The 25,590-nt window shown below is 32.2% G+C and overlaps 2 protein-coding genes across 2 annotated transcripts in view; one reads left to right on the forward strand and one right to left on the reverse strand.

Moving 5' to 3' along the window:
* Nucleotides 1–259: 259 nt before the first annotated feature.
* On the forward strand, nucleotides 260–13,939 carry csrp2 (cysteine and glycine-rich protein 2). The gene is made up of 6 exons (XM_056456213.1): nucleotides 260–363; nucleotides 4,291–4,428; nucleotides 7,454–7,622; nucleotides 9,689–9,818; nucleotides 11,635–11,728; nucleotides 13,427–13,939. The coding sequence occupies exons 2-6, from the start codon at nucleotides 4,317–4,319 to the stop codon at nucleotides 13,501–13,503; spliced, it is 582 nt and encodes a 193-aa protein (XP_056312188.1). The 5' UTR covers nucleotides 260–363; nucleotides 4,291–4,316; the 3' UTR covers nucleotides 13,504–13,939.
* Nucleotides 13,940–15,051: 1,112 nt separating this feature from the next.
* Nucleotides 15,052–25,590, reverse strand: part of zdhhc17 (zinc finger DHHC-type palmitoyltransferase 17) — a 33,733-nt gene continuing 23,194 nt past the window's right edge. The window contains exons 11-17 of the mRNA XM_056456212.1: nucleotides 24,388–24,510; nucleotides 23,956–24,018; nucleotides 23,720–23,813; nucleotides 23,093–23,176; nucleotides 21,593–21,750; nucleotides 21,422–21,516; nucleotides 15,052–19,362 (exon numbers count right to left, since the gene is read on the reverse strand). Of these exons, the coding sequence (XP_056312187.1) occupies nucleotides 19,224–19,362; nucleotides 21,422–21,516; nucleotides 21,593–21,750; nucleotides 23,093–23,176; nucleotides 23,720–23,813; nucleotides 23,956–24,018; nucleotides 24,388–24,510 (756 nt within the window). The 3' untranslated portion in view covers nucleotides 15,052–19,223. The remainder of the gene's footprint in view (nucleotides 19,363–21,421; nucleotides 21,517–21,592; nucleotides 21,751–23,092; nucleotides 23,177–23,719; nucleotides 23,814–23,955; nucleotides 24,019–24,387; nucleotides 24,511–25,590) is intronic.

Below are 25,590 nucleotides of genomic sequence, written 5' to 3' on the forward strand. Positions count from 1 at the left end.
GAGTTTATTTATCAAGCACAGTCAGTGTGTGATAATTATTATTATCATTATCATAAATTAACATGCAGAAACAAAAATAAATTAAATGATGAATATATCAATCACATGAGGGGAAAAATAAAATAATGAATAGCGAATGTATAGTATACTTGCGCAACGTACGCTTAGTGCGTAAAGGAACATGACGTAAATGCGCGATCGTTCGGCCCCTGACGTCATCCGGGTGAGGGCATGTCTATGTGTGTGTGTGTGTCTCCTCCTTTTCGCCCTCTATAATTTCGTGATGACATTCCAGTCTGCTTGCTGAATTTCAGTCAGTCCGGAGCAGTTCAGAGTCCGCTGGGAAAAACACGTCCAGTTCAGGTGAGAAACTAGACTATATTTATGTTTGAGTTGTTATTTATAAGTTTGATGTTTAATCGAGTATAATCGAGTCATATTTTCAGTTGTTTTGAGTTGGAAAAAGTCCTTAAACATGAACAGAAATTAGTTTTGAGTTTGTAAAAGTGTATTTGGATATGATGATGGGCTGCTGTGATGATTGTTTTGCTTCTTCGTAGTACGTAATGTATGACAAAACCACAGAAAAAGAAACTCTGTCTGAGATTTACATGTAAAATTGATCTATTTAGGATTTCATCTAAAAAATATAATTATATGCATGCAAGGAAAACGAAATTTCCTAATGTTATTTTCATGTTTCTCTCTTAAAATTTGATATATATTAGACATTAATAAAATGTTTACTTGGCCATTCTCATCACAGCACACATAAATAAATAAAAAATAAATAAATAATATGAAAGAGAGCCTAAAATAAACAAGTAATGAATAAATAAAGGATTACATTAATCATAATTTGAGTTCATGTATAATTTTTTGACAGTTTAATATTGATCTGGGAGTAAAACATGTGCATAAATAAATGTTCCTCAATGCAGGATGCGAGTTGATATGATTAATTAATGTTTTATATATATATATATATATATATATATATATATATATATATATATATATATATATATATATATATATATATATATATATATATATATATATATTTATTTATTTATGGATATTAAATATATTTATTTATTTATGGATATTATATATATTTATTTATGGATATTATATTATTTATAAAATATGATATAAGTATAATATGTCCATTACATAGCACATATGTGAAAGCCATGGATGCGTTTTAAAAAGTAAATCACTCTTTTGATAGAGCTTATAATTTGTTGACAGTTTAATATTGAGAGTAAAAACATGCGCAGAAATAAATGTTCCTCAATGCAAGATGCAAGTTTATATGATTAATTTCCCATCATAATATTTATAATATATATATATATATATATATATATATATATATATATATATATATATATATATATATATATATATATATATATATATATATATATATATATATATGTACAATATTTCCATTATTTAGCACATATATGATGACTATGGATGCATGGATGATATTGATGAAAAAAATGTGCATAAATAAATGTACCTCGATGCAAGTTGATATGGTTAATTTTCCATTACAATGTTTATAATATATAATATACGTAGAATATTTCCATTACTTAGCACCTATGTGAAGGCTATGGATGCATTGTAAAAGTAAACTCCATTGCTTGTCTTCTGCGATCGCTCTTTTGATAGAGCATAATTAAAATTTGTTGACAGTTTTATATTGATCTGGGAGTAAAAAAATGTGCATAAATAAATGTTCCTCAATGCAAGATGCAAGTTGATATGATTAATTTCCCTTTATAATATTTTTAATATATGATATATGTATATTTTCATTATTTAGCACATATATGACGGCTATGGATGCATGGATAATATTGATGTGCATAAATAAACGTTCCTCAATGCAAAGATGCAAGTTAATATGATTAATTTTCAATTATAATAATTATAATGTATATTATATATATATAATATTTACATAACTTAGCACATATATCACGGCTATGGGTGCATTTTAAAAGTAAAACCCATTGCTTGTCTTCTGCAATCACTCTTTTGTTAGAGCATAATTAAAACTTTGTTGACAGTTTAATATTCATCTGGGAGTAAAAATTGTGCATAAATAAATGTTCCTCAATGGAAGATGCAAGTTGATATGATTAACTTTCCTTTATAACATTTATAATGTATAATATTTCTATTATTTACCTCGTATATGAAGGCCATGGATGCATTTGAAAAGTAAAACCCGCTGCTTGTCTTCTGTGATCACTCTTTTATTTAAGCTAAATTAAACTTTGTTGACAGATTATTGATCTGCTAGTAAAAATGTGCATAAATAAACGTTCAGCAATGTAAAGATGCAAATAATTAATATGCTTGCATGTAATATTTCTATTATTTAGCTCATATGTGAATGCTATAGATGCATTTGAAAAGTAAACCCCATTGCTTATTTTCTGTAATCCCTCTTTCTTGCTTAGAGCAAAACTATAATAAAAACAAACTAATTTTATGACTTGCTGATATTTTTCAGCAGACGTCAGGCCTCAAAGTTTATGAGCACTTCATTTGAATATCTCAAAGTGATCTGATATCATTTTATTTGACTAGAACAACCCAGAAAATGACCCACTGAAATGTCTGACTGCTGCTGTTTTATATGCATGCAATTGTTTCGCGTTTTGCTTCCAGACATTGTTACTGCATGGTAAATATAGAGCATTGTGTTTAACAAAAGATCCTCAGCTGTGTTTGTCTGTGATTGTCCTGACACTCCTGGTGGTCTCCTGTGTTTTGATCTCAGGGTCTACAGACGTCTGCAGGGTGTTTTTATTAGTTCAGGCTTTTTTATGCAGAGATGTATTCAGTTTGTTGGCCTGTGTGTGTGTGTGTGCGTGCGTGCATGCGTGCGTGCGTGAGATCTTGTCCGCTGCAGTGTTCATTTTGACAGCAAATTGTGATTTAGTTTTCATCTTAGTCTTAGCCACCCAAACATTATATACATCTATACAAAATATTTTACCCTAAACCACCTCATCAAACTATCAGTTCAGTTCCTTTATTTTGACATTCAAAACATCACAGTAAATAGTAATGCAGAGCGAAATTACGTTACAACCAACCCAGCAATAGCATAAAAACCACTATAAAGACCTAACATAATAAATAAGCCTTTATAATTTCATAAATATATCAAATATATAGTTATATTTACAATATAAACCAATTTACAACCACAGAAAGGAATGAATAAATACTTAAACACTTAAATACTAAATAAATAAATAATAAATACTAAATTATAATAGTCATAATATTGGCAATTTGTGCTTAATATAATTGTTCATGCATTTATTATTACATCCTGGCTATCAGTAATATTTTAAATGTGGTCTTGTGGAATATAGATGTTGCAAATTTTGATGTGCATTGTTAATTTATTTAATAATATGTAAATGTATGTGTTGGCAATTCAGTTTTGAGGAAAGTTACTCTTGTGTATTGTTCAAATGGACTCTCCTTTGGTTATGTTAGTGGTTAGGCTCCATTGACTTCCCTTATAATCACATTTCTTGATTACAAAGTCATTACAGCATATAATCATGCATTCTTGATTATTGTTGGTTTTCCCTGTTGGGAAGAGGTCAGATGTGACATTTTTCCTGTTGATCATCAATTGGCAGCATTAACCCTTTAGATAGGCCTGTGCACAAATGTTTCTGGCTATTTTATGCAGTTCTATAGAGAACGCATGTATATATTCACACCGTTTACTACTGTATGTTGTGAGAGCTGAGCTGCTTATTTGGATTTTCTCAGACATATCAAGGTTTCTCTCTCACAAACACATACAAACTCACACTGTACCCCATATATTTTTGCACTGCAACTGATGATTAACAGCAAAAATGGCAAATGATACCTCCTCCCAGCAGGGAAAATAAGCAACAATCAATAATGCGTGATTATATGGTGTCAAGGCTTCGCGATATAAAATATGATTATAATGGATGTCGATGGGGCAAAAACAGCTTCCAACATAACGAAAGGGTAGTCAGTTTACCCAGAGTGTATTTATTGTTGAGGTTTTGAAAAATTTCAAAGCATTTTCTTAAAATATGCATCAAAATAAGATTTGTCAGTAAAAATCACTGCATTTGCTGAAACACAGAGAAAGTCGTGGCCAAATTAAGACTCTAAATCAGCACAGACTGGATAAATACATCTCTAACAGCACACAAGGGTTAAAAGTATAGTAATGCATTACAATTTTGCTTTTTCTTTTAGTCTTTTAGTTAATTATCACCGTGATCATGCCAAACTGGGGTGGAGGAAACAAATGCTGCGCCTGCAACGGGACGGTTTATCATGCTGAAGAGGTCCAGTGTGACGGCAAGAGTTTTCACAAGTGCTGCTTCCTCTGCAGTGAGTAAAATACAACACTTTACTGTTCAGGTCAACTCTGTGAGTGTATGAACAGAGCTGCATTTCATTGATCATATTGATCCTGCTTTTATTTTATTTAGTTTTATTTGATTTGCAATATTTTATTTTAGTTTAATTCCTCCCTGTATGAATAGAGTAGGAGTTTGGCTCTCATTGCCGGCAATAAGTCAGACTTGTTTCCAGTGCAGGGCTGCCCTTTGTCACCAATTCTCTTCATAATTTTTATGGACAGAATTTCAAAGCAGAGCCTTGGGCTGAAGAGGGTCCAGTTCGGAGACCACAGGATCTCATCTCTATTATTCGCAGGCGATGTTGTTCTTTTGGCTTCATCAAACATGGACCTTCAGCATGCACTGGGGCAATTTGCTGCCGAGTGTGACGCAGCTGGGATGAGAATCGACACCTTTAAGTCTAAGGCCATTGTGCTCCACCGGAAAAAGGTGGTTTGACATCTCCAGGTTGGAGGAAAGTCCTTACCCCAGGTGGAGGAGTTCAAGTGTCTTGGGGTTTTGTTCACGAGTGAGGGAAGGATGGAACGTGAGATTGACAGGCTGATTTTGATGTACCGGTCTGTTGTGGTGAAGAAGGAGCTGAGCCGAAAGGCAAAGCTCTCAATTTACCGGTCAATCTACGTTCCTACTCTCACCTATGGTCATGAGCTTTGGTCATGACTGAAAGGACAAGATCTCGGATACAAGCGGCCGAAATGAGTTTCCTTCGAAGGGTAGCAGGGCAGCAGGGCGCACTCTTATGGATAGGGTGAGGAGCTCTGACACCCGGAAGGAGCTTGGAGTAAGGCCGCTGCTCCTCCACATCCAGAGAAGTCAGTTGAGGTGGCTCGGTCATCTGTTTCTGATGCCTCCTGGACGCCTACCTAGGGAGGTGTTCCAGGCATGTCCAACTGGGAGGAGGCCTCGGGGAAGACCCAGGACACGCTGGAGGAACTATGTCTCTCGGCTGGCCTGGGAACGCCTCAGGATCCCCCCCAGAGGAGCTGGAGGAAGTGTCTAGGGAGAGGGAAGTCTGGGGTTCTCTCCTAAGGCTTCTGCCACTGTGACTCGGCCCCGGAAAAGCAGTTAAATGGATGAATGAATAAATGAATGAATTGTAATATTTTTTAAAATAATATTTTCATTTAATTTGTAATATTAATATTACAATATACAATAAATATAATATAACATTTTATTTTTAATTTGTAATATTTTATTTAATTTAAATTTATTTTATTTTAATTAGTAACATTTTAATTTAATTTGTTTTAATTTATTTTAATTAGTAATATTTTAATTTATTTTAATTAGTAATATTTTAATTTATTTTAATTAGTAATATTTTAATGTTTATTTTAATTAGTAATATTTTAATTTATTTTAATTAGTAATATTTTAATGTTTATTTTAATTAGTAATATTTTAATATTTATTTTAATTAGTAATATTTTAATATAACTAAATGAATTTTAATTTGTAATACTGTATTTTGTTTAAATGTGTATTATTTTATTTTAATTAGTAACATTTTATTTTAATTAGTAATATTTTATTTTAATTAGTAATATTTTAATATTTATTTTAATTAGTAACATTTTAATATTTATTTTAATTAGTAATATTTTAATATAACTAAATTAATTTTATTTTGTAATACTGTATTTTATTTAAATTTGTTTTATTTTAATTAGTAATATTGAATTTTATTTTACATCTGTTTCAATAGTGATTTTCATTCCAAGAAAAAAAAGGTACATCAGCATACAGGTCAAGAAATAAGCAAATAAATTGAATATGATATTTTTCTGACATGCTTTGCAAGAATTAAGAAATAAACTTTTATATATTTAATGTAGTTTTTTATATACAATTTTAATTACTGCACAAAAATACATTGTAAAATCAGCAACAAAAGATAAATGACAAATAAAATGACAAATATAAATAATATTTAAATGATTATAAACATACATATTGCAAAGTGGGTTTTTATTTGCAAAATATTATTTATCCTTTAGAGTTTGAGGTTACATTTAAGGTAAAATAATATTAATAATGTACCTAAGGGTTATTAAGTAAATGCATATTATACAAATTAGTTTTGCACATTATTTAAAAATTATTATTATTATTATTATTATTGTTATCATTTAACTAGACATTGCATATTAATTTGTAAGACTGCATTTAGTTCATTGCATTTTATTAATATAGAAATAACTCAGACTTCTCAGCTTTTGGTTTGTCCTGTAGTGTGTGTGTGTGTGTGTGTACTCTTGAACATGTTTTCCTGAACTCTCTTCACGGCTGAACGCACATGCTTCACATTAGAGCTTTGCTCCCAAAATGGCAAAAACAATGGAGCCCACATGAGCTGTTTATCCTCCGAGAGCCACAAAAACCATTCAGTTTCCACACAGACCAACAGCAGCTAATAAACAGCGCTGAAACTCTTCCTTCTGTCCGTGTTTTTGCCACAGCTCATTTATAACAAGTCAGTCAGATGCGGACGGTCATCTGATGTTTATACGTCATAGAAAAGAAAACATATGAATAGTAAAGTGCGTCATGCTTCCTCGTGTCTGTCTTTGAGACAATATCACATATAAGCCAAAGTCATCTGACAAAACACAGTCAAAACCACATGATAAGCACATTCTAGCCTGTAATCATGGAGTTAAATGGTGGATTGTGAACGCATGGCTTATTATTATTGCTCATATTCGTATTTAAGGGTTTGTTTGGCTCTTTAACCCCAAGAAAGATGTTTGTTTTTTCCTGGTTAATGAAAAAACATGCTGAAATTTGGAATAATATTAACATAAACTACATAAATGTAATCCAAAAGTAGTCAGATTAGGTTTGCATAAGTGTGTAATCTACATGATCGACGACAAATGCTGTCATGTAATTTGTAATCAGTAACTCTATAAGTAATCTACTCAGCTCTGGCAGTCGTTTATGAGTAGTTTAGCATTGATCAGTTTCTTAAATGTGTGTTTTCTCTACAGTGGTCTGCAGGAAAGGTTTAGACAGCACTACATTGGCCATCCATGACCAGGAGATCTACTGCAAGTCCTGCTATGGTAAAAAATACGGGCCAAAGGGATACGGCTATGGTCAGGGAGCGGGAACACTTAACATGGACCGTGGAGAGAGACTCGGCATCAAGCATGAAGAGTGAGAGCTATAAGTTAACTATTATCTTTATAACATGGACAATTATTCATGTTTTTATTAATGCATGTGTTATTTATGCAAATCTGTCAACGAAAAGGCGATAATAAATCAATATATTGTTGTTTAGTAGTTAAATGTAATAGTTAAAATATATTATTGTTTTATTGCAGCTAGTTTAAGTAAACAAATGTTCTAAAGTTATAAAAAATAATAAAAATGTTAAATAAAATTGATGAAATTGTGTTATAGAAATACAAAAAGCATATATAGAAATATTTCAACTTAATAAATAATATATATTTCCCATTTTCTTTTTTAATTCTAATATATAATAACAGAATGTTATTGATTATATAAATACACCTGCTAAAATACAAAGCGTAAAATGCAGTTACATTTTCATGCCTACCAAAAAATAAAAATAAATAAATAAATATATATATATAAAAAAACATTACTAATGCTTTGCTTCTTAGACTTTACACACCTGAAACTTGTCTATAGCGCTTGGTCACTGCTGCTCTTATAGTTGTGTAAATTGCTTCCTTGTCCTCATTTGTAAGTCGCTTTGGATAAAAGCTACTGCTAAATGACTAAATGTAATATATATATATATATATATATATATATATATATATATATATATATATATATATATATATATATAGAATTAATAATAAATAATAATTTTTTTTTTAAAATAAGTATAAAAAATGTATATATTTTTATGCAAATAAATACAAAATTAAACTGTTGCAAAAATGCAATGCTTAAAGTTCAGTATTATCTTTATGCAGGCCTATATCAAAATAAAATGTACATTTTAATGAATATACAAATGTTAAAATTCAGGATTATTTATCTTTATGAATGCCAAAAATAAAAAGTATACTTTAATGATTATATAACTTCAACATAACATAAACACAATGCTTAAAATTCAGTATTATCTTTATGCATGTCAAATAAAATGCACATTTTAATGAATATAAACAATGCAAACATATAAAGTAAATTATAAAAATATTAAAAAATGCAAAGCTTAAAATCCAGTATTATTTATCTTCATGCTTGCATGTCAAAAATGAACTACAAAACTAACAAAACTACTGCAACAAAAATGCAATGCTTAAATTTCTCATGCATGCATGTCAGAAATTAACATTATTAGAGTTGTTAATAATTATACATTTTTATGCATGCATGTCAGACATTAATATTAGTATTTCTAGTGATTATATAGTGCATGTCAAAAATGTATATTAGTATTTTTAATGTTTACAAATATTTAAAAAAGTAAATTATAAAAATGTTAAAAAATCCAAAGCTTCAAATCCAGTGTTATTTATCTTCATGCATGCATGTCTAAAATCAATGTTATTAGTATTATTAATGATTAAATAACTACTGCAACAAAAATGCAACACTCAAAATTTATGCATGCATGTCAGAAATTAATATTAGTGTTTTTAGTGATTATATAGCTACTGCAAAAAAAAAAAAAATGCAATTCCTAAAATGCAAAGATGCATGTCAGAAATTAATATATTTAATATTATTTCTGATTATATAACTACTGCAGCAAAAATTAAATTTCTTAAAATTCATACATGCATGTCAAAACTTAATATAATTAACATTATTATTGATTTATATAACTACTGCAGCAAAAATGCAATGCTTAAAATTCATGCATGCATGTCAAAACTTAATATAATTAACATTATTATTGATTTATATAACTACTGCAGCAACAATGCAATGCTTAAAATTCTTCATGCATGTCATAAGTTAATATTATTAGTATGATTAAAGAATATAGAACTACTGCCTCAAAAACGCCATGCTTAAAATCCGCTATAATCTTTCTGCATGTAAGACGTGTTCAGTCAGTGTGTTTTATGATATCAAGCTATCCAGTAGTGCTGAACTGTGGCGTCAGGTGATGATGATGGTTATGAAAGAATGTATTATGTAATCAAACTCCAGGCCTCTTCACACACACTTACCAGCACAAAGCAGCCCTTCATCGGGAAAACAGCATCTGATCTCTGTGTCTCCTACAGGACACACACTCACCGGCCCACAACCAACACAAACACGTCCAAGTTTGCGCAGAAGTTTGGCGGATCAGAGAAGTGTGCGCGATGTGGAGACGCGGTGTATGCAGCGGAGAAAATCATGAGCGCTGGCAAGGTGAAAACCTGGACGTTAAACACACATTTATTAATGCACATACAGTTATTAGTGCTCAGTGGGACACAATGATTGAGCAAGGACTAATGCGCCAGGGGAAATGTTTTATTAGATTTATTGTCATTATTATTAAGGTCTCACTAATAACAGAGGAAATGTTTTATATTATTATTATTATTTATTATTGTTTTAATTACGTTATCACTAATGCTGGAGAATTAATGTTTTATTATATTTCTTTGTCATTATTTTAACTAAAGCTTTTTATGATTATAATAAATGTCTTCTTATTTATTAAAAAGTCATTCATTTTAATGATTCTCATTACCACAACTCTCATTAAATTGTGTTTAGCCTATATTTTTAAAATAATATATATTAATATATAGATAATATAATAATAATAATAATATTATATATATATATATATATTTTTTTTTAAAAACACACAAAACTAAATATACCAGCAAAATAAAACATTTAATACTCAAGAAAGTTTTGTTTGCTGCTTATTTTCAAACTACTTATGTAAAATGAGTTGAATCAACACAATTCTTAAGTCTTTTTTTGGGACAACTTAATTTTTTATGCTCAATCCACTTAAAATTAGCAACAATTAAGGTAAGTTAATTGATTTGTGTTGAGAGAACATAAATGGTGTGGAACCCAGCATATTCTTTTACAGCGTATTCTTATTATATCTTATTTTGTTATATATATATATATATATATATATATATATATATATATATATATATATATATATATATATATATATATATATATATATATATATATATATATATATATATATATATATATATATATATAATTATTTTTGAATATTTTAATTAATATTTTTTGTGAATCAGAACTTGGCAAATATTTCAGAAATTCCTGTGCCATATCGTCTGTGTTTTGTATCTCCTAAGAATGTGAAATAAAGCTATACAAAGTAATTATTTAATGAGTGTGAATCATGACCTTCAGGATAATATCACGAACTAGATTAACAAACCAAAAACTTAAGTTAAAAAACGTGAGCGCGCAGCACAAACAGCATTACTGAAATATTTCATAAAGAAATAACATTTTACAGGAGGGCTAATATTAAATAATTTATCTTCAACTCTACATATCAATGCACATTACATTTAATAATACACTTATACACATTTAATAATACACTTATACTTATAAAACTTATACTTATTTATTTAACAACTTACTTTAGATGCTAGTTTGCACATAACAGCTGCACATATAACGTTGTATATAGTAATATAGCTCTACATTTACTTGTCAATCTGTATATTTGCACTCACTACTTACTTCTATTTTTAAATATATGTATTACCTGTTTCGCGTCCCGTCTCTGTCATTCTGTTGCACTGTAGAAGCTCTGTCACCAAAACAAATTCCTCATATGTGTGAACATACCTGGCAATAAAGCTCTATCTGATTTCTAAAACGTTTAATAACAGTTCTCAATCCCATCGAGACTCAAGAGGAAATGAATTTAATAAGTATTTAAAGGAGTTTCCTTGATATATTTGGTATTGATCTATTGAATATCCATCTTAATATACAGTGTTTACATCTAATCGAATGGAAATCATAGCAATCTGACATCACACAGTGACATCATCACCTGTATTATTGGGTTGAACACACAGACGTCTCTTCTCTCTGGTCTCCTTTGCAACATTTTCTGTCTCTTTTCGGTGAATCTGCATGAAATCATGAGCACTTGATGATGATGATGATGATGATGATGATGATGTCAGTTTCTTCTCTGCTTCTTCTCCTCCTCCAGCCGTGGCATAAGAACTGCTTTCGCTGCGCCAAATGTGGGAAGAGTTTAGAGTCGACGACACAGACGGAGAAAGATGGAGAAATCTACTGCAAAGGTCAGAAGACAAACAGTGCACAACACTACTCTGACTACAGTATACTGTAGGTCTCAAACTGGAGGCTCTGCTTCAACCTTAATTAAACACACCTGATCCAACTAATCAAGACTACTGGAGACCGTTAAGCAGGTGTGAGCTGGAGGTAAACTCTGCAGAGCTGTGGCCCTCCAGGAATTGAGTTTGAGACCATTGAGCTGCAGCTTGTTGATCTTCTGCTGATCTCAAGTGTTTCTATTTTCTTCATTTTGTTAGTTGCTTTGGAAAATAATGAATAAGTTTAAATTTAAACACAAGATTCTCCTGCAAATCTGTCAGTGAGATCACACATTAACATCAAAATAACCTGCAATGATGCCTAAAGTGCTCCTATTATGCTTTTTTAATGGTTTCCAATTCTTGTTGTGGTCTTTCCTAGAATAGATCTGCACATATTAAAGGTATAAAAACGTTCTCATAATGTCCATTACAGCATTTAGCATTATCTTATATTTCAGAGTCTAAACTTTATTATTGAAAAGGTTAGTTCAAGGATCAGGTCTCTTTAAACCCTGTCTGCTCTGCTCTGATTGGTCAGATGACCTCAGTCTGCTCTGATTAGTCAAATGGCCCAGCCCTGCTCTAAATTGTCAGATGGCCCAGTTTGTTTTGATTGGTCCAATGTATCTGTTTTAATTGGTCAGATGGCCCAGTCTGTTGTGATTGGTCCAATAGTCTTACTTTACTTTGACTGGTCAGATGTCCTAGTCTGTTTTGATTGGTCCAATGTTTCTGCTTTAATGTAATTGGTCAGTTTGTCCAACGCGTTTTGGTTGGTCTATTGATTCTGCTTTAATGTAATTGGTCAGATGGTCCAGTCTGTTGTGATTAGTCCAATATTTTACTTTACTTTGATTGATCAATAGGCGCAGTCAGTTTGATTGGTCCAATGTTTCTGCTTTAATGTAATTGGTCAGTTGGCCCAATGTGTTTTGGTTAGTCCACTGATACTGCTTTAATTTAACTGGTTAGGCAGGCCCAGTCTGTTTTAATTGGTCAAATGTCTCTGCTTTATTGATTATGGCCCAGTCTGTTTTGATTGGTCAACTAATTCCGCAATAATTGGTCTGATGGCCCAGTTTTATTTGATTGGTCCAACAATTCTGCTTTACTTAAATGGTCAGATGGCCCTTTGCAGGCAGCCAATGAAGACTATAGACTGCCTTTTTGCTAACTCATTACAAACCAACATGTTTGTCCAAGAAGTGGAATACTGACCACTTGTTTCAAGCAGCTCAGATCAACTTATTTCTTTTGAGAGACAATAATAGTGACTCCAAATATCTTAATCTTTGAAACTTTGCAAACCTTGTACATTCATAAATAGCTACATACACTAAACAAGATCGGTGAAAAAGTATAATGGGGCATTTTACAGCATCACGACGAACATCTCAATCTCTTTAATGTGTTTGTCAGTGTTTTGAGAGCAGTATTTGTTTGTTTGTCTGTCATGCACACCACACAGGGTGTTTCCCTGATTAAACGCCATCAGCAGAACCAAAAGCTTGAATAACTAGATTAACAAGAAACTCTTGAATCTCAAAACCGTCTGATCTGAAGTGTTGATGAACTTTCTAAAAGCATCAGTTCTGGCTCTCAAACATTCACTGATTTACTATAGTCATGCTTGGTTTCTTCTCTCTTTCTCTTTTTCAGCATGTTATGCAAAGAACTTTGGACCCAAAGGATGTGGATACGGTCAAGGAGCAGGAGCTCTGGTTCACGCTCAATGATTAGTCCTTATGTTATTGTAAAGGTTGTTAATAATTTCAAGATAATGATTATTTTGCATAAAGGAAAATAACTATTAGGATAAATATTACTTAAGCACATTTCCATCAAAATTATGATGTAAAAAATATTTTAAAATAATTGAATACAATATTTACAGTATTTATTTTTTTGTAATACAATAAAATAATGAGAATTTGGGGAAAATATCACAATAATTTTTAATGTAATACAATTTTTTTGGAATATAATCAATTAAATAAGCACAATGATTCATTAAAATAATGAGAATTTAGGGAAAAATGTCACAATTAATTTTAATTAAATAAAGTTTTTGTAAGACAATATATAAAGATAAACAATAATATATTAAAATAATGAGAATTTAAGGAAAAACACCACAATTAATTTAAATTCAATGTTTTGTAATACAATAAATTAAATAATATGGAAAATACACACAAATTTGGGAAAATGCCACAACTGACTTCAATTACTATATAATTATATAATATATATATATAATAAGACTAATTAAAAAAGCTAAAAAATACATTAAAATAATGATAATTTTGGAAAAAATGGCACAATTATGTAATTAAATTTTTATTTGTAATGCAATAGATTAAATAAGGGAAATATTACATTAAAATAATGATAATGTGGGAAAAAACTCCACAATTAATTTTAATTTAATGTTTTTTAATACAATAAATTAAGCAAAATAATACATGAGAATTTGGGGAAAATGCCACAATTTTAATTTAATAATTATTTTTGAAATACAATAAATTAAATATGCAAAATATTACATTAAAAGAAATATTACATTACAAAGTAATTGGGAAAAATTCCACAATAATTTTTATGTCCTATTTCTTAATGCAATAAATTAAATAAACAAAATAAAACATTAAAATAATGAGAATTTGGTAAAAATGCCACAATTAATTTTACTGTAATCATTTTTTTTGTAAGAAAATAAATTAAATAAACAAAATAATACATTAGCATAATGAAAATTTGAGGAAAAACACATCAATTATAATTTTTTTGGATTGGAAAGCAAAAACAAACATTTTTAATTAATGCTAAAAAGAAATTAAGTTAATTTTCTTTATGCAAAATACATATTTTTCACCCTTCACCAGACATTATTGGTACACGTTCAGTAATACGTGTAGTCATGAGCATCTACGTTAAATAAATCAATGTTCAATGTGCACTCAAATCTATTGTGCTGCTTGTTCAAACTACTGATTACATTCGATTTTAAGTCATATACACTGGAAAAAATGACGTTTGCTGTTTGTTTTTTGGGGGAAACTTATTTGTTTTAAGTTCAATCCACTTAAATTTGTAAAAAATAATTACATTTGTTTTCTGTTCAAACTACTTATTCAAAATGAGCTGAAACAACACTTTTTAGGGAGACAACTTAAATCTTTTATGTTCAATCCACTTAAATGTGCAATAACTAATAGGTTAATTTAATTCCATCATGTTGAAATTGATCATAAGGCACCCAGCATTATGAAGTAACCCCTTGATTTAGTTGACTGTTTGAATGTTTTATTAATAAAGCCATTAAAATTGAACCATGCCCAATAAGTTACATCTGAAGCAGAGTAGGGTGACGTCCTGATCTCAGCTGAGGCACTGGAGATGAGCATGTGCTTTTCACACGGAGGGGAAAACAGCCGGCCAAACCGTAAAGGCATAGGAACAATATGTGAATCTCTCCTCTAAAAACGGTCACATGGATAAATGACTGTGCCTAAAATCCCAATATTACAGTATACGGGGGGTCCGTCCAGTGATGACGCCATCACTAAATGCCCACAGCCGTTTCGTACATCTACTTCTCTGGCATTTACAATTTGTACATCCAGTGGTACAATGAATACAAATAAAAGGGGGCTGGATATTAATGGGACATTCAGATATAATACATCTGACCAACGCAGATCATAACGATACACACAAAATGTAAAACAAAACAAAGGGGGATTTTAAAAAACGAAAACAAAACCCAGTCGCAAATACTGAACATTCATTATTTACAGACGGGGCAACTGTTCGGATGGATCACTATGAGAAATCGGCCCCGTGTCCAGGCTTTACACATGCAGTGGAGACTTGCAAAGGTCAAAGGTCTATACACAGCAGTGCCAGACGCCACTAAAAGCTACAGTCATACACTTGGATAATAGTCGATTTTTTTTTCCTCTTTTGTTTTTGTTTTTTTTGGTAGGATAAAAAAAAACGAGGAGCAGCTCGAATGTAACTAACACGAACGAAATAAAAAAACAAAAGTCACTCACGGAATAATGAATCTAGTTCGTTATGTACAGATGCACATTCTTTACATCAGTCCGTCCTGTCAGTCAGCTCTTGCCGCTATTTGTGATGCCACACCAACAGGAAGAGGAAACGGAGGAGAGCAAAAGGGGGAGGAGCTTCCTCTGTTGTTTACGTAAGCGTCAAGATCCCTCGGCGACGATAGGGAGAACCAGCTTGTTTCTTCAGTAACGATGAATAAAAGGAAAATAAAATAAAAATCAGTGCATTGTTTCAGGCAGGCAAATATTGCCGCCACAAATAAACAAACCAAAAATAAATGTTAAAAATCATGGAAGGGCGTGTTAGACTTCTTCCATAAAGTTCATACAGCTATCAGGTCCACTTAATGGCTTCTCAACAGCATCTTGTATACAGTTCCTAAAACTACACATAGATAATAAATATAGAGGTTCACGTACGAGAGTGTTATTTCCTCGGAGGGTTACATAAAGCAGTCGAGGATGTGTTCAGGTTATATTTCAACCCAAAAATCAAAGGTGTTTTGCTTAGAAAAGCAAGGGGAGTTTTGTGTTGTGACATTATTTTAATGGAAATTCAGTTGTCTTTTGGTTCTCATTAACATAGTGTCTATTGTGGTAATGAGAAGCCAAAATGAAATGTGTTTCTAGAAAAATGAAGCCTGTTTTCCATTAAAACACTAATTTGATGTAAATTCGGCACATTTCTCCCTTAATGCTCATTACCATAATGAGTATAAAGGCAGTACTGAATGCTTTACTATTCAAATACGGTACTGAGATTGGATTTTGTGTATTGTGGTAATGAGAAACTAAAATCTAATGTATTCTTTTGTAAATTAAGGATGTTTTGAAATACAACATTATTCTGATGGAAATTAAGCAGATTTCTCTCTCAGTGCTCCTTACCAGAACATCTTTATGCATTACGGTAATGAAAACCCAAAATCACATGTATTTTACTAAAAATGAAGACTGTCGCCCATGAAAATATTGTTTTGAAAACATTCAGCAGACTCCTCCATTACTGCTCATTACTGTAATGAGTGTAAAGGCACTATTAAATGCTTTAATATTTAAATACAGTAATGAGAATGGATTTTGTGTATTGTGGTAATGAGAAAACAAAATCGAATGTATTGATTGGTAAATTAGGACCGATTTCAAATGTAACATTATTTTGATGGAAATCCAGCAGATTTCTCTCTCAGTGCTCATTACCAGCATTGAATGCTTTACTATTCAAATACAGTAATGAGAATGAATTTTGTGTATTGTGGTAATGAGAAACCAATATCTAATTTGTAAACTAAGGATGTTTTGCAGTATAATATTATTTTGATGAAAAATAAAACATTGTTTTGATGTGAATTCAGCAGATTTCTCTCTCAGTGCTCATTACCAGAACGTCTTTATACATTACAGTAATGAGAACCCAAAATCACATGTATTTTTATAAAAACTGATGATGATTAAAACATTATTATGATGTAAATTCAGCACATTTCTCCCATAGTGCTCATTACCGTAATGCATGCAGGCGAGTTAAAAAGGCAGTATTGTATGCTTTATTATCCAAGTAATTACAGTACAGAGAATGTTTTTGTGCTGAGAATTATTATTTTGATGAACAATTTAGCACGTCTCTCTGTGCTCATTACCGTAATGTGAGGGTAATACTGTGAAGTGATTTACACGCTGCTATACGATAATTTTGTTTTACAGTAAACATTGCTGTAATATAATTATTTTGGTGAATTCGATTTAAATAAAGCCATCATAATATGCTTTGCCACCTAAATAATTGCAGTAATGAGATCTGGTATTCGTTAATGAGACCCAGCATCATATTATTTTTATGTTTTGCATTACAACATTATTTTGATGGAAGTTTAGCACATTTCTAGCACTCATTACCGTAATGCATGCAGGTGAGTTTATTTATTGCAATACAGTACTTTTTACAGGACAAAAAACTTAATTATAATTACTTTTTATACAAATGATTATAGTTTAAAGGCAGTATAATACACTTTGACATTTAAAAGTAAATGCAGTGATGAGAATGATACGTTTTAGTGCATTACGGTAATGAGAATTAAAGGTAAAATGTGTTTAAATACCGAAAACTATTTTGTAATGCCAAAAACTACTAAACAAGCTTCATTTTCTTTAACCAAACTAAATTTTAATACGCTTAATTTAAATTTTGGAGTGAAATATAACCCATTTTTTCATCTCGACCCATTTCATACGTCTCCCCCGCCTAAACTATTAAACATGCTGCAAATGTACATATATGCTGAACTGTAAAAAAACAAAAAAATGATGACCACATAGTTACTCTCTGAAAAATACTACATAAATAGGTTAAAATAAATATGCTTTAAGTCACATTATGTAAAGAGGGAATCTCGTGTTCATGTGAACGCGTCTGCACGATGCTCGTTTGATCCGATTCATATCCAAATAAAGGAATCACGATCAGACGAATCAGAAGGAATCGTTCAACAAAACGAAATGAAATGTTTACGTCATTATCTACTCAACATAATCTCGCTCCAAACAATTATGTGCATTACTTACTATGGTCACACTTTACAATAAGGTTTCATTAGTTAATGTATTTACTAACATTAATTATGAACAGCATTTATTAATGATAGTTCAACATGTATTAATGCATTATTAGCATCCAAATTCATGCTTGTTAACGTTAGTTGATGCACTGTGAGTTAGCAAGAACTAACAACTGTATTTTCGTTAACTAACATGAAATAGAAATACTGTAATAAATGTATTGTTCATTGTTTGTTCATGTTAGTAAATGTATTAACTAATACAACCTTATAGTAAAGTGTTACCCTTACTTTCAAATAAAAATCTATTAAATATGTGAACAGCGTGAACACTCGTCTAAATATCTCCTTTTGTGTCCCACGAAGGAAAAACATATTTGAAGCGACACGAAACTAAGCAAACGATGACGAAATCCGAATTTCACGCAGAACGATTCCTCAAAAACGGCTAATGCTAATCTTCAGTCTTGCACAAAATGACGAACGATCTGATATCACTTTAAAAGGGGGTCACAGGAAGAAAACCGAACGTAAAAAGAACGAACGTAAGCCGATGTGCGAAAACGAACCACGAATCGTCTCTCCTGAGCAATGGAGGAGGGGTCGGCTGTGATGTCATCAGACTCCTCCCCTTCCTGCTTCTCGTAGTGCCGTCGATGGCAGGTGTGCGGGTTTTAGTTGTCGATGCGAACCGATAAAACAGCATGCGTTATAATCCTGATGAAGGAGATGGTCCCGTGAGCAGCACTTCTGGAAAACCTCTCCCCTCTTTATCTTCTTCTCCTCTTTCTGGTTCATTTATTCACTCGTTCATTCACTGCGCTACACCAGCTGGTATCCTGAGCCGGACGTCTGGTCGTACTCTATTGTGTACTGCGAGGTCCAGTCTATGGGTACGGGCCGCAGGAGGCCGCAGCAGCGCAGCTCGAAGAAATCGATGAGGTTACGCATGCAGCCGTGACTGTGAAGGAGAGAAAAATGCAAACTGAAAACAACTGACTAGCTCTCCTTTAGGACGCCATTGACAATAATGACTTCCTATACTAATCTGGAGATGATCATAGTTTTGAGTAAGATAGGAAGTTAGGTCCCTCTTTATATTAAGTGGCCTTAACTATTACACTATCTGACAAAAGTCTTGCCGCCCATCCAAGTTTTATGAACTTGACTTGACTTCTAGTTGATCATTTGGTGTCAGAAGTGGCTTATATAAAAGGTAAAGCCTTTACCCCAGACATGCTCCATAATGTTCATCTCTGGTGACTGGGCTGGCCAATCCTGGAGCACTTTGACCTTCTTTGCTTTCAGGAGCTGAAGTATGAGAAGGAGCGCTAATCTGCTGAAGAATTTGCCCTCTCCTGTGGTTTGTAATGTAATGGGCAACACAAATGTCTTGATACCTCAGGCTGTTGATGTTGATCATCCACTCTGCAGATCTCTCTACGCCCCCATACTGCATGCAACCCCAAATCATGATTTTTCCTTAACCAAACTTGACTGATTTCTGTGAGAATCTTGGCTCCATGTGGGTTCCAGTAGGTCTTCTGCAGTATTTGTGATGATTGGGATGCAGCTCAACAGATGATTCATCAAATCTACATTCTGACACTTTTCCAAATGATCAACTACAAGTCAAGTTATTATTTGTTGCTCTTAAAACTGAGATCTACAACAAGACTTTTGTCAGATGTGTATGTACTTGCATCAAAAAATAAATGCAATGTATTGCAGAACACTTGCGGTGGCATATGGATAGGGTTGGGGACAGGTTTAAGGGTGGGCTAAGGTGTAAAGGATTGTCAACAGTGCAATTAAAGATAGAATTGCATGCTGGTATTTAATCAATCATAAGTGCAGTGTATGCATGTACGCAATAACTACATTGCATAAAATGATTAAATTCAGTGCAAATACATTTAAGTTAAGGCCACTTAATAAAAAACTGGGAGCAGAAGTTGATTTAAAATTAAATTACAGGCATTATTTGATAATTATGCAGGCTTAGTGTTTACAAAATATTTTAATTTATATATAGAAACTTAGGGTATTAAGTTACATTTTCATTTATATGAGGATGTGATGATGATTCATTTATATAATGATGACAGTGTTGACTAAGACAGGAAGTTATTTTAAGATTATAGGCATTAGCTGATAATAATTATGCTGGCTTAGCGGATTCCAAAAAATTCATAAAATAAATATATAAATTATTATGGTTATTACATTATTATTATAGAGATTATAGTTGATAATTATGCTGGCTAATTATGTTGCAAAAAAATAAGAATAAAATAATTAAACATATGTATAATGTTTTTCACAATAGCGTGTATTTGACATTTAAATTTGTGTTTGCTCATTATAAATATATGATTAACTTTTTTTTCAAATTCTAAAGTTAATTTACCTATTAAAAATACTTTTTAAATGAGTAAATATTATTATTTTAAGTTTTATCTCAGTTAGTAATTTAGTACTTCACCTTAAACATTTTATTCTGAGGATTTTGAGATTATATATTAATACAGATTTGCTTAAACTCATGTATTTTTTACTTATTTGTTCATTATAATATATTTTAAATATTATACACAAGTTGAATACATTTATATATTTTATTATATTTTACAACAGTAAATCAAACATTTAATTTTCATAATGATCCTCTTAGTTTTATTTCTTAAAAATACCCTTAATTAATTACATTTTTTACTTAATTTTTATTTCATTTCTACTTTGTTTACAATGACAACTTTTTAGTACAAAATCAGCCATTATATTAATAACAAAATCAATGTTTTTTCAGTACATATAGCATATCACAATTAAACCTTTGCAATTTGTTATTATTAAACTACATTTTAAACCTGTGTCATTGAATAAAACACTGTTTAACTGTGTCGTTAACACTATATTCATTACCTATTGTATGGTTTTTCCACTGTTAAGAATACTATTCTCCTGTTAATTGTTATATATATATAAAATATTGAGCAAAATATGAAACAAGGACTCACTTGAATGGGCTCTCGATGGACGTGGCTGTGACTTTAAAGTGCTTATATCTTCTGGCGTTCATTCGCTCATTTGTGGTAATGCCCAGAACAGCGATCTATGAAGCACACATCAAGATTCAGTCAAAAAAAGCACCCGTTTAGATGATGAAGACAGCATGTGTTATAGCTCACCTGGTAGAGCTGGCACATGATGAGCACCGCGACCCACATGAAGTGAAAGACGCTGTTGAGAAACATCCAGAACATCCACGGCGAGCAGGTGGCGATCTGAGTGATGTAGATCCAGAAGCCGTCTTTAGTGTAGCTGGTGGCACAGTGAATCCTCCAGTCTGCAGAGACAGAGACAGCGTTTTAATCGTTTTCTGATAACAGAAATGAAGCAATAACTTTTCTGATTGTGTTTTTGTGCTGGTGTAAGTCTGACATGGAAAAATAAATATGAAAATAAAAACTGGAGGTGGGTGGCGATCAAAATTCTGTAGTAATGAAACGAGTGATTCACTGAATCATTCATTCAAATGATTTGTTTAAAAGGGCTGATTCTTATATAAAGGATAAAAGTGGCTGAATCAAATGAAACTTAAAATGTTGAAAAGATTCTGTTGTAATAAGTGATTCACCGAATCATTCATTCAAAAGATGGAGAAATCTAGTTGCTGAATCAAATGAAACTAACAGTATGTGTGATTCACTGAGTTATTCAATTAAATGATTTGTTCAAAATTACTGACTCTTTAATAGTGGATGCAAGTGGCTGAATCAAATGAAACAAAGTAAGGGTTGACAAGATTCTGTATGAATGAATCACAGAATAATTAATTCAAATGATTTGTTCAAAATGTCCAACACTTTTATAGAGGATGCAAGCGACTGAATCAAATGAAAGTAACCGTATGTGTTGACGAGATTCTGTTGTAATGAGTGATTTACTGAATCATTAATTCAAATGATTTGTTCAAAACGGCTGACTTTTTTATAGAGAATGGAAGCGGCTGAATCAAATGACACTAACCGTATGTGTTGACAAGATTCAGTTGTAATAAGTGATTCACTGAATCATTTATTCAAATAATTAATTCAAAATAGCTAACTCTTTTATAGAGAATGCAAGTGGCTGAATCAAATGAAACTATAAGTAAGTGTTCACAAGATTCAGTTGTAATGAGTGATTCACCAAATCATTAATTCAAATGATTCATTCAAAACAGCTGACTCTTTTATAGAGAATGGAAGAGGCTGAATCGAATGACACTAACCGTATGTGTTGACAAGATTCTGTTGTAATAAGTGATTCACTGAATCATTCATTCAAATGATTAATTCAAAATGGCTGACTCTTTTATAGAGAATGCAAGTGGCTGAATCAAATGAAACTATAAGTAAACGTTCACAAGATTCAGTTGTAACGAGTGATTCACCGAATCATTAATTCAAATGATTCATTCAAAACAGTTGACTTTTTATAGAGGATGAAAATGTCTGAATCAAATGACACTAACAGTATGTGTTGACAAGCTTCTGTTGTAATGAGTGATTCACTGAATCATCCATTCAAATGATTCATTCAAAACAGCTGACTCTTTTAGAAAGGAAGCAAATGAAAAGATCACTGAATCAAATGGAATTCAAAAGATTACACCACAATGGCTTTAGCAACTCGAGTATACTTACAACAAATGCATCCGTACATCATCCAACAGATCATGCACAACAGGAAGAACAAGTAGCCCATAAAATAACGGTGGTTTCCACTTCCTGTGGCAAACAATGAGGAAGAGAAACAGAACACTTAATGGACTCCTACAACATGCGAGTCACATATCCTGCTCGCAGTTGGTCTGACTGGACCCAAAGAGGTTTGTGAAGATTGACTGAACCACAGGGCGATATTTATTGCATCATCAAATATGATTGAGATCATGTCCATGTGCTGTGCGATAAGTCGATATATTGATTATTGTGACAGGCCTAAATGTTTGTTAGCAAAATGATCTCATTGTAAAGACCTGACAGCAACTAGAACATGCACCAAAACACTAGCAAACAATACAGCAATTGTGCAGCACCATCAAAAGAATCTCAGCCGGACGAAAGGAATAAGAAACAAACTAATTAACGAAAAACTTAATCCAGAAAAAAGAAATATTACAGAGACATTGTTCAAATATATATCTAATATCTTTATATAACCCCATATCTTTAAAGAGAGTTTATAGCTCAAATCAAATGTTATTCAGAAATGCAACTGTACAATTCAGCTTGCCAAATATGACAGAAACAAATATGGTGTTCACTCACCGACGCAGTTCCCAACCCACGGGCAGTGGTGATCAAACTTGGCGATGCATCGATTGCACACGGCGCAGTGTTTTGACCTGATGGGCTTCCGTATCTGCGGTGAACAGATCGGTAAACAATGATTTAAGTGCATGGAAACTGCCATGCAAATGTTAAGTTATCAGCTGGCAGACGCTCGAGGAGTGTTCAATGTGTTCAAGCAGTTGTGCACAATGGAAAAAAGCTGTCATAATTACCAAACAGGTGCTGCAGAATATGCTGAGATCCAGACAGCCTGTTTCTGCCAATTCAACTATAGTCTAGAGATAAAGAAGAGCAAAGCAGATTACATTTTTGACATTTTCTGAAGGAGCTGGATTGTTCCTTAGTAGTCCAAGATGAATGTTTAACTATTTAGGATTTGCTGCATCAGCCTGGATGGACATTTGTCCTTCTAAAGATGTTTGCAGCCATGCATTTGTGGAAGAACACAGGATTGAAACATCAAAATGTGCATAAAATCATAATGCACGGTAAGCTTGTGTATGTCTGACATCCAACACAAGATAAGATGACAGCATGTGTTATCTCCCGCTCGAAATTATCAATGAGGAAAATACAAAGAGCTCTTATGGTTTCTCTTGTTACACTTGCTCTAATTACAGCTGAAGTCATTTCATTTTTGATACCTTTTTCTTCTGCTCCTCTGATGCTTTGATAATGCCAGGGTCGGACTTCCAGGACTTGCCAAAGTTGTAGAAAAGAGCCAGACTGTTGAGCAGGAAGGGCAGGTGGATGGTGACGAATGGGAGATGTGTGGACGGTTAAGGAAGTTGCGCTTATTAAACTGTGGACCAATAAGTTCCCATGATAATTGGCGATTACTTGCTGAACGTCTAAAAATAGTTCTGAATCTGACTGATCTGAATATATCGATCAGATCAATCTCCCACCAAGACATTTTGTGTTTAATAGATTTAAGTTGAAATGGCCTCAGTTCATTTATAATTCATGCTTTCAGAGTTTTGCCTAAAGTTTTGTGATTGAATCAATTATTGAATCATGTGAGTGATTGAATCAATTATTGAATCATGTGAGTGATTGAATCAATTATTGAATCATGTGAGTGATTGAATCAATTATCAATTATTCAGTTGCAATCAGTGAACCAGCAAGCATTTGGGGGTTTTTAAAAGAAGTCTAAACATAGACGCTTGGCTAAAAACAAGGCTAAATTTGGGCTGTCAGTCATCTTATAGACGTCTAAAAATAGCCCAAATCTAGACTAGTCATCAAACACACAGATTAAAATTGACTTCAAAAATCCTGGGTCCAAACCAGTTCATTGATTGGCAGAGAAATAATTCTTAGGAGCTGGAAATCAGAAGATGCCCCTTCCCTTGAAGAGTGGGCGCATTTGAAAAACAAAAAAGTCTCACAAGCAAATAGACAAGCTAAACCTATACTAAAATAAGGTACTTAACCTGTTTGAAAATGGAAGAGTAATAAATGTGTGAGAAATATACTGATTGTGACAGTGTAAATGTGATATGTTATTGACTGAATTTACTTATTCCTTTTTTAATTGTATTTTATAGGGTAAAATGTTGATTCTTCACAGAGTTTTATTCTGTATTCCATTCTGAAATCTGCCTAACAATCAATAAAACTGTTAATCACTAAAAAAGGCTTCACATTCATTTCATTCATTGCTGTATATTTGATGATTGGTCTAGTTTCGGGCTATTCTTAGACTTAGACAACCCTTAGATTTCCACTGAAAGCCCAAGTTTAGTCTTGTTTTAGCCAAGTGTCTGTTTAGACATCTATTAGACTTCTTTTAAGATAAAAAAATGCTTGCTGGGCAGGAGTGGTTTAACTGATTCACTTAA

The sequence above is a fragment of the Danio aesculapii genome, chromosome 4 (genome assembly GCF_903798145.1).
Source record: "Danio aesculapii chromosome 4, fDanAes4.1, whole genome shotgun sequence".
Taxonomy (NCBI): domain Eukaryota; kingdom Metazoa; phylum Chordata; class Actinopteri; order Cypriniformes; family Danionidae; genus Danio; species Danio aesculapii.

Excerpts from the sequence above, each read along its gene's own strand:
- csrp2 (XM_056456213.1), top strand. The coding sequence starts at position 4,317 with ATGCCAAACTGGGGTGGAGGAAACAAATGCTGCGCCTGCAACGGGACG. Across the intron at positions 4,429-7,453 it reads CAAGTGCTGCTTCCTCTGCA|TGGTCTGCAGGAAAGGTTTA; the intron begins GTGAGTAAAATA and ends TTTTCTCTACAG. Across the intron at positions 7,623-9,688 it reads CTCGGCATCAAGCATGAAGA|GACACACACTCACCGGCCCA; the intron begins GTGAGAGCTATA and ends TGTCTCCTACAG.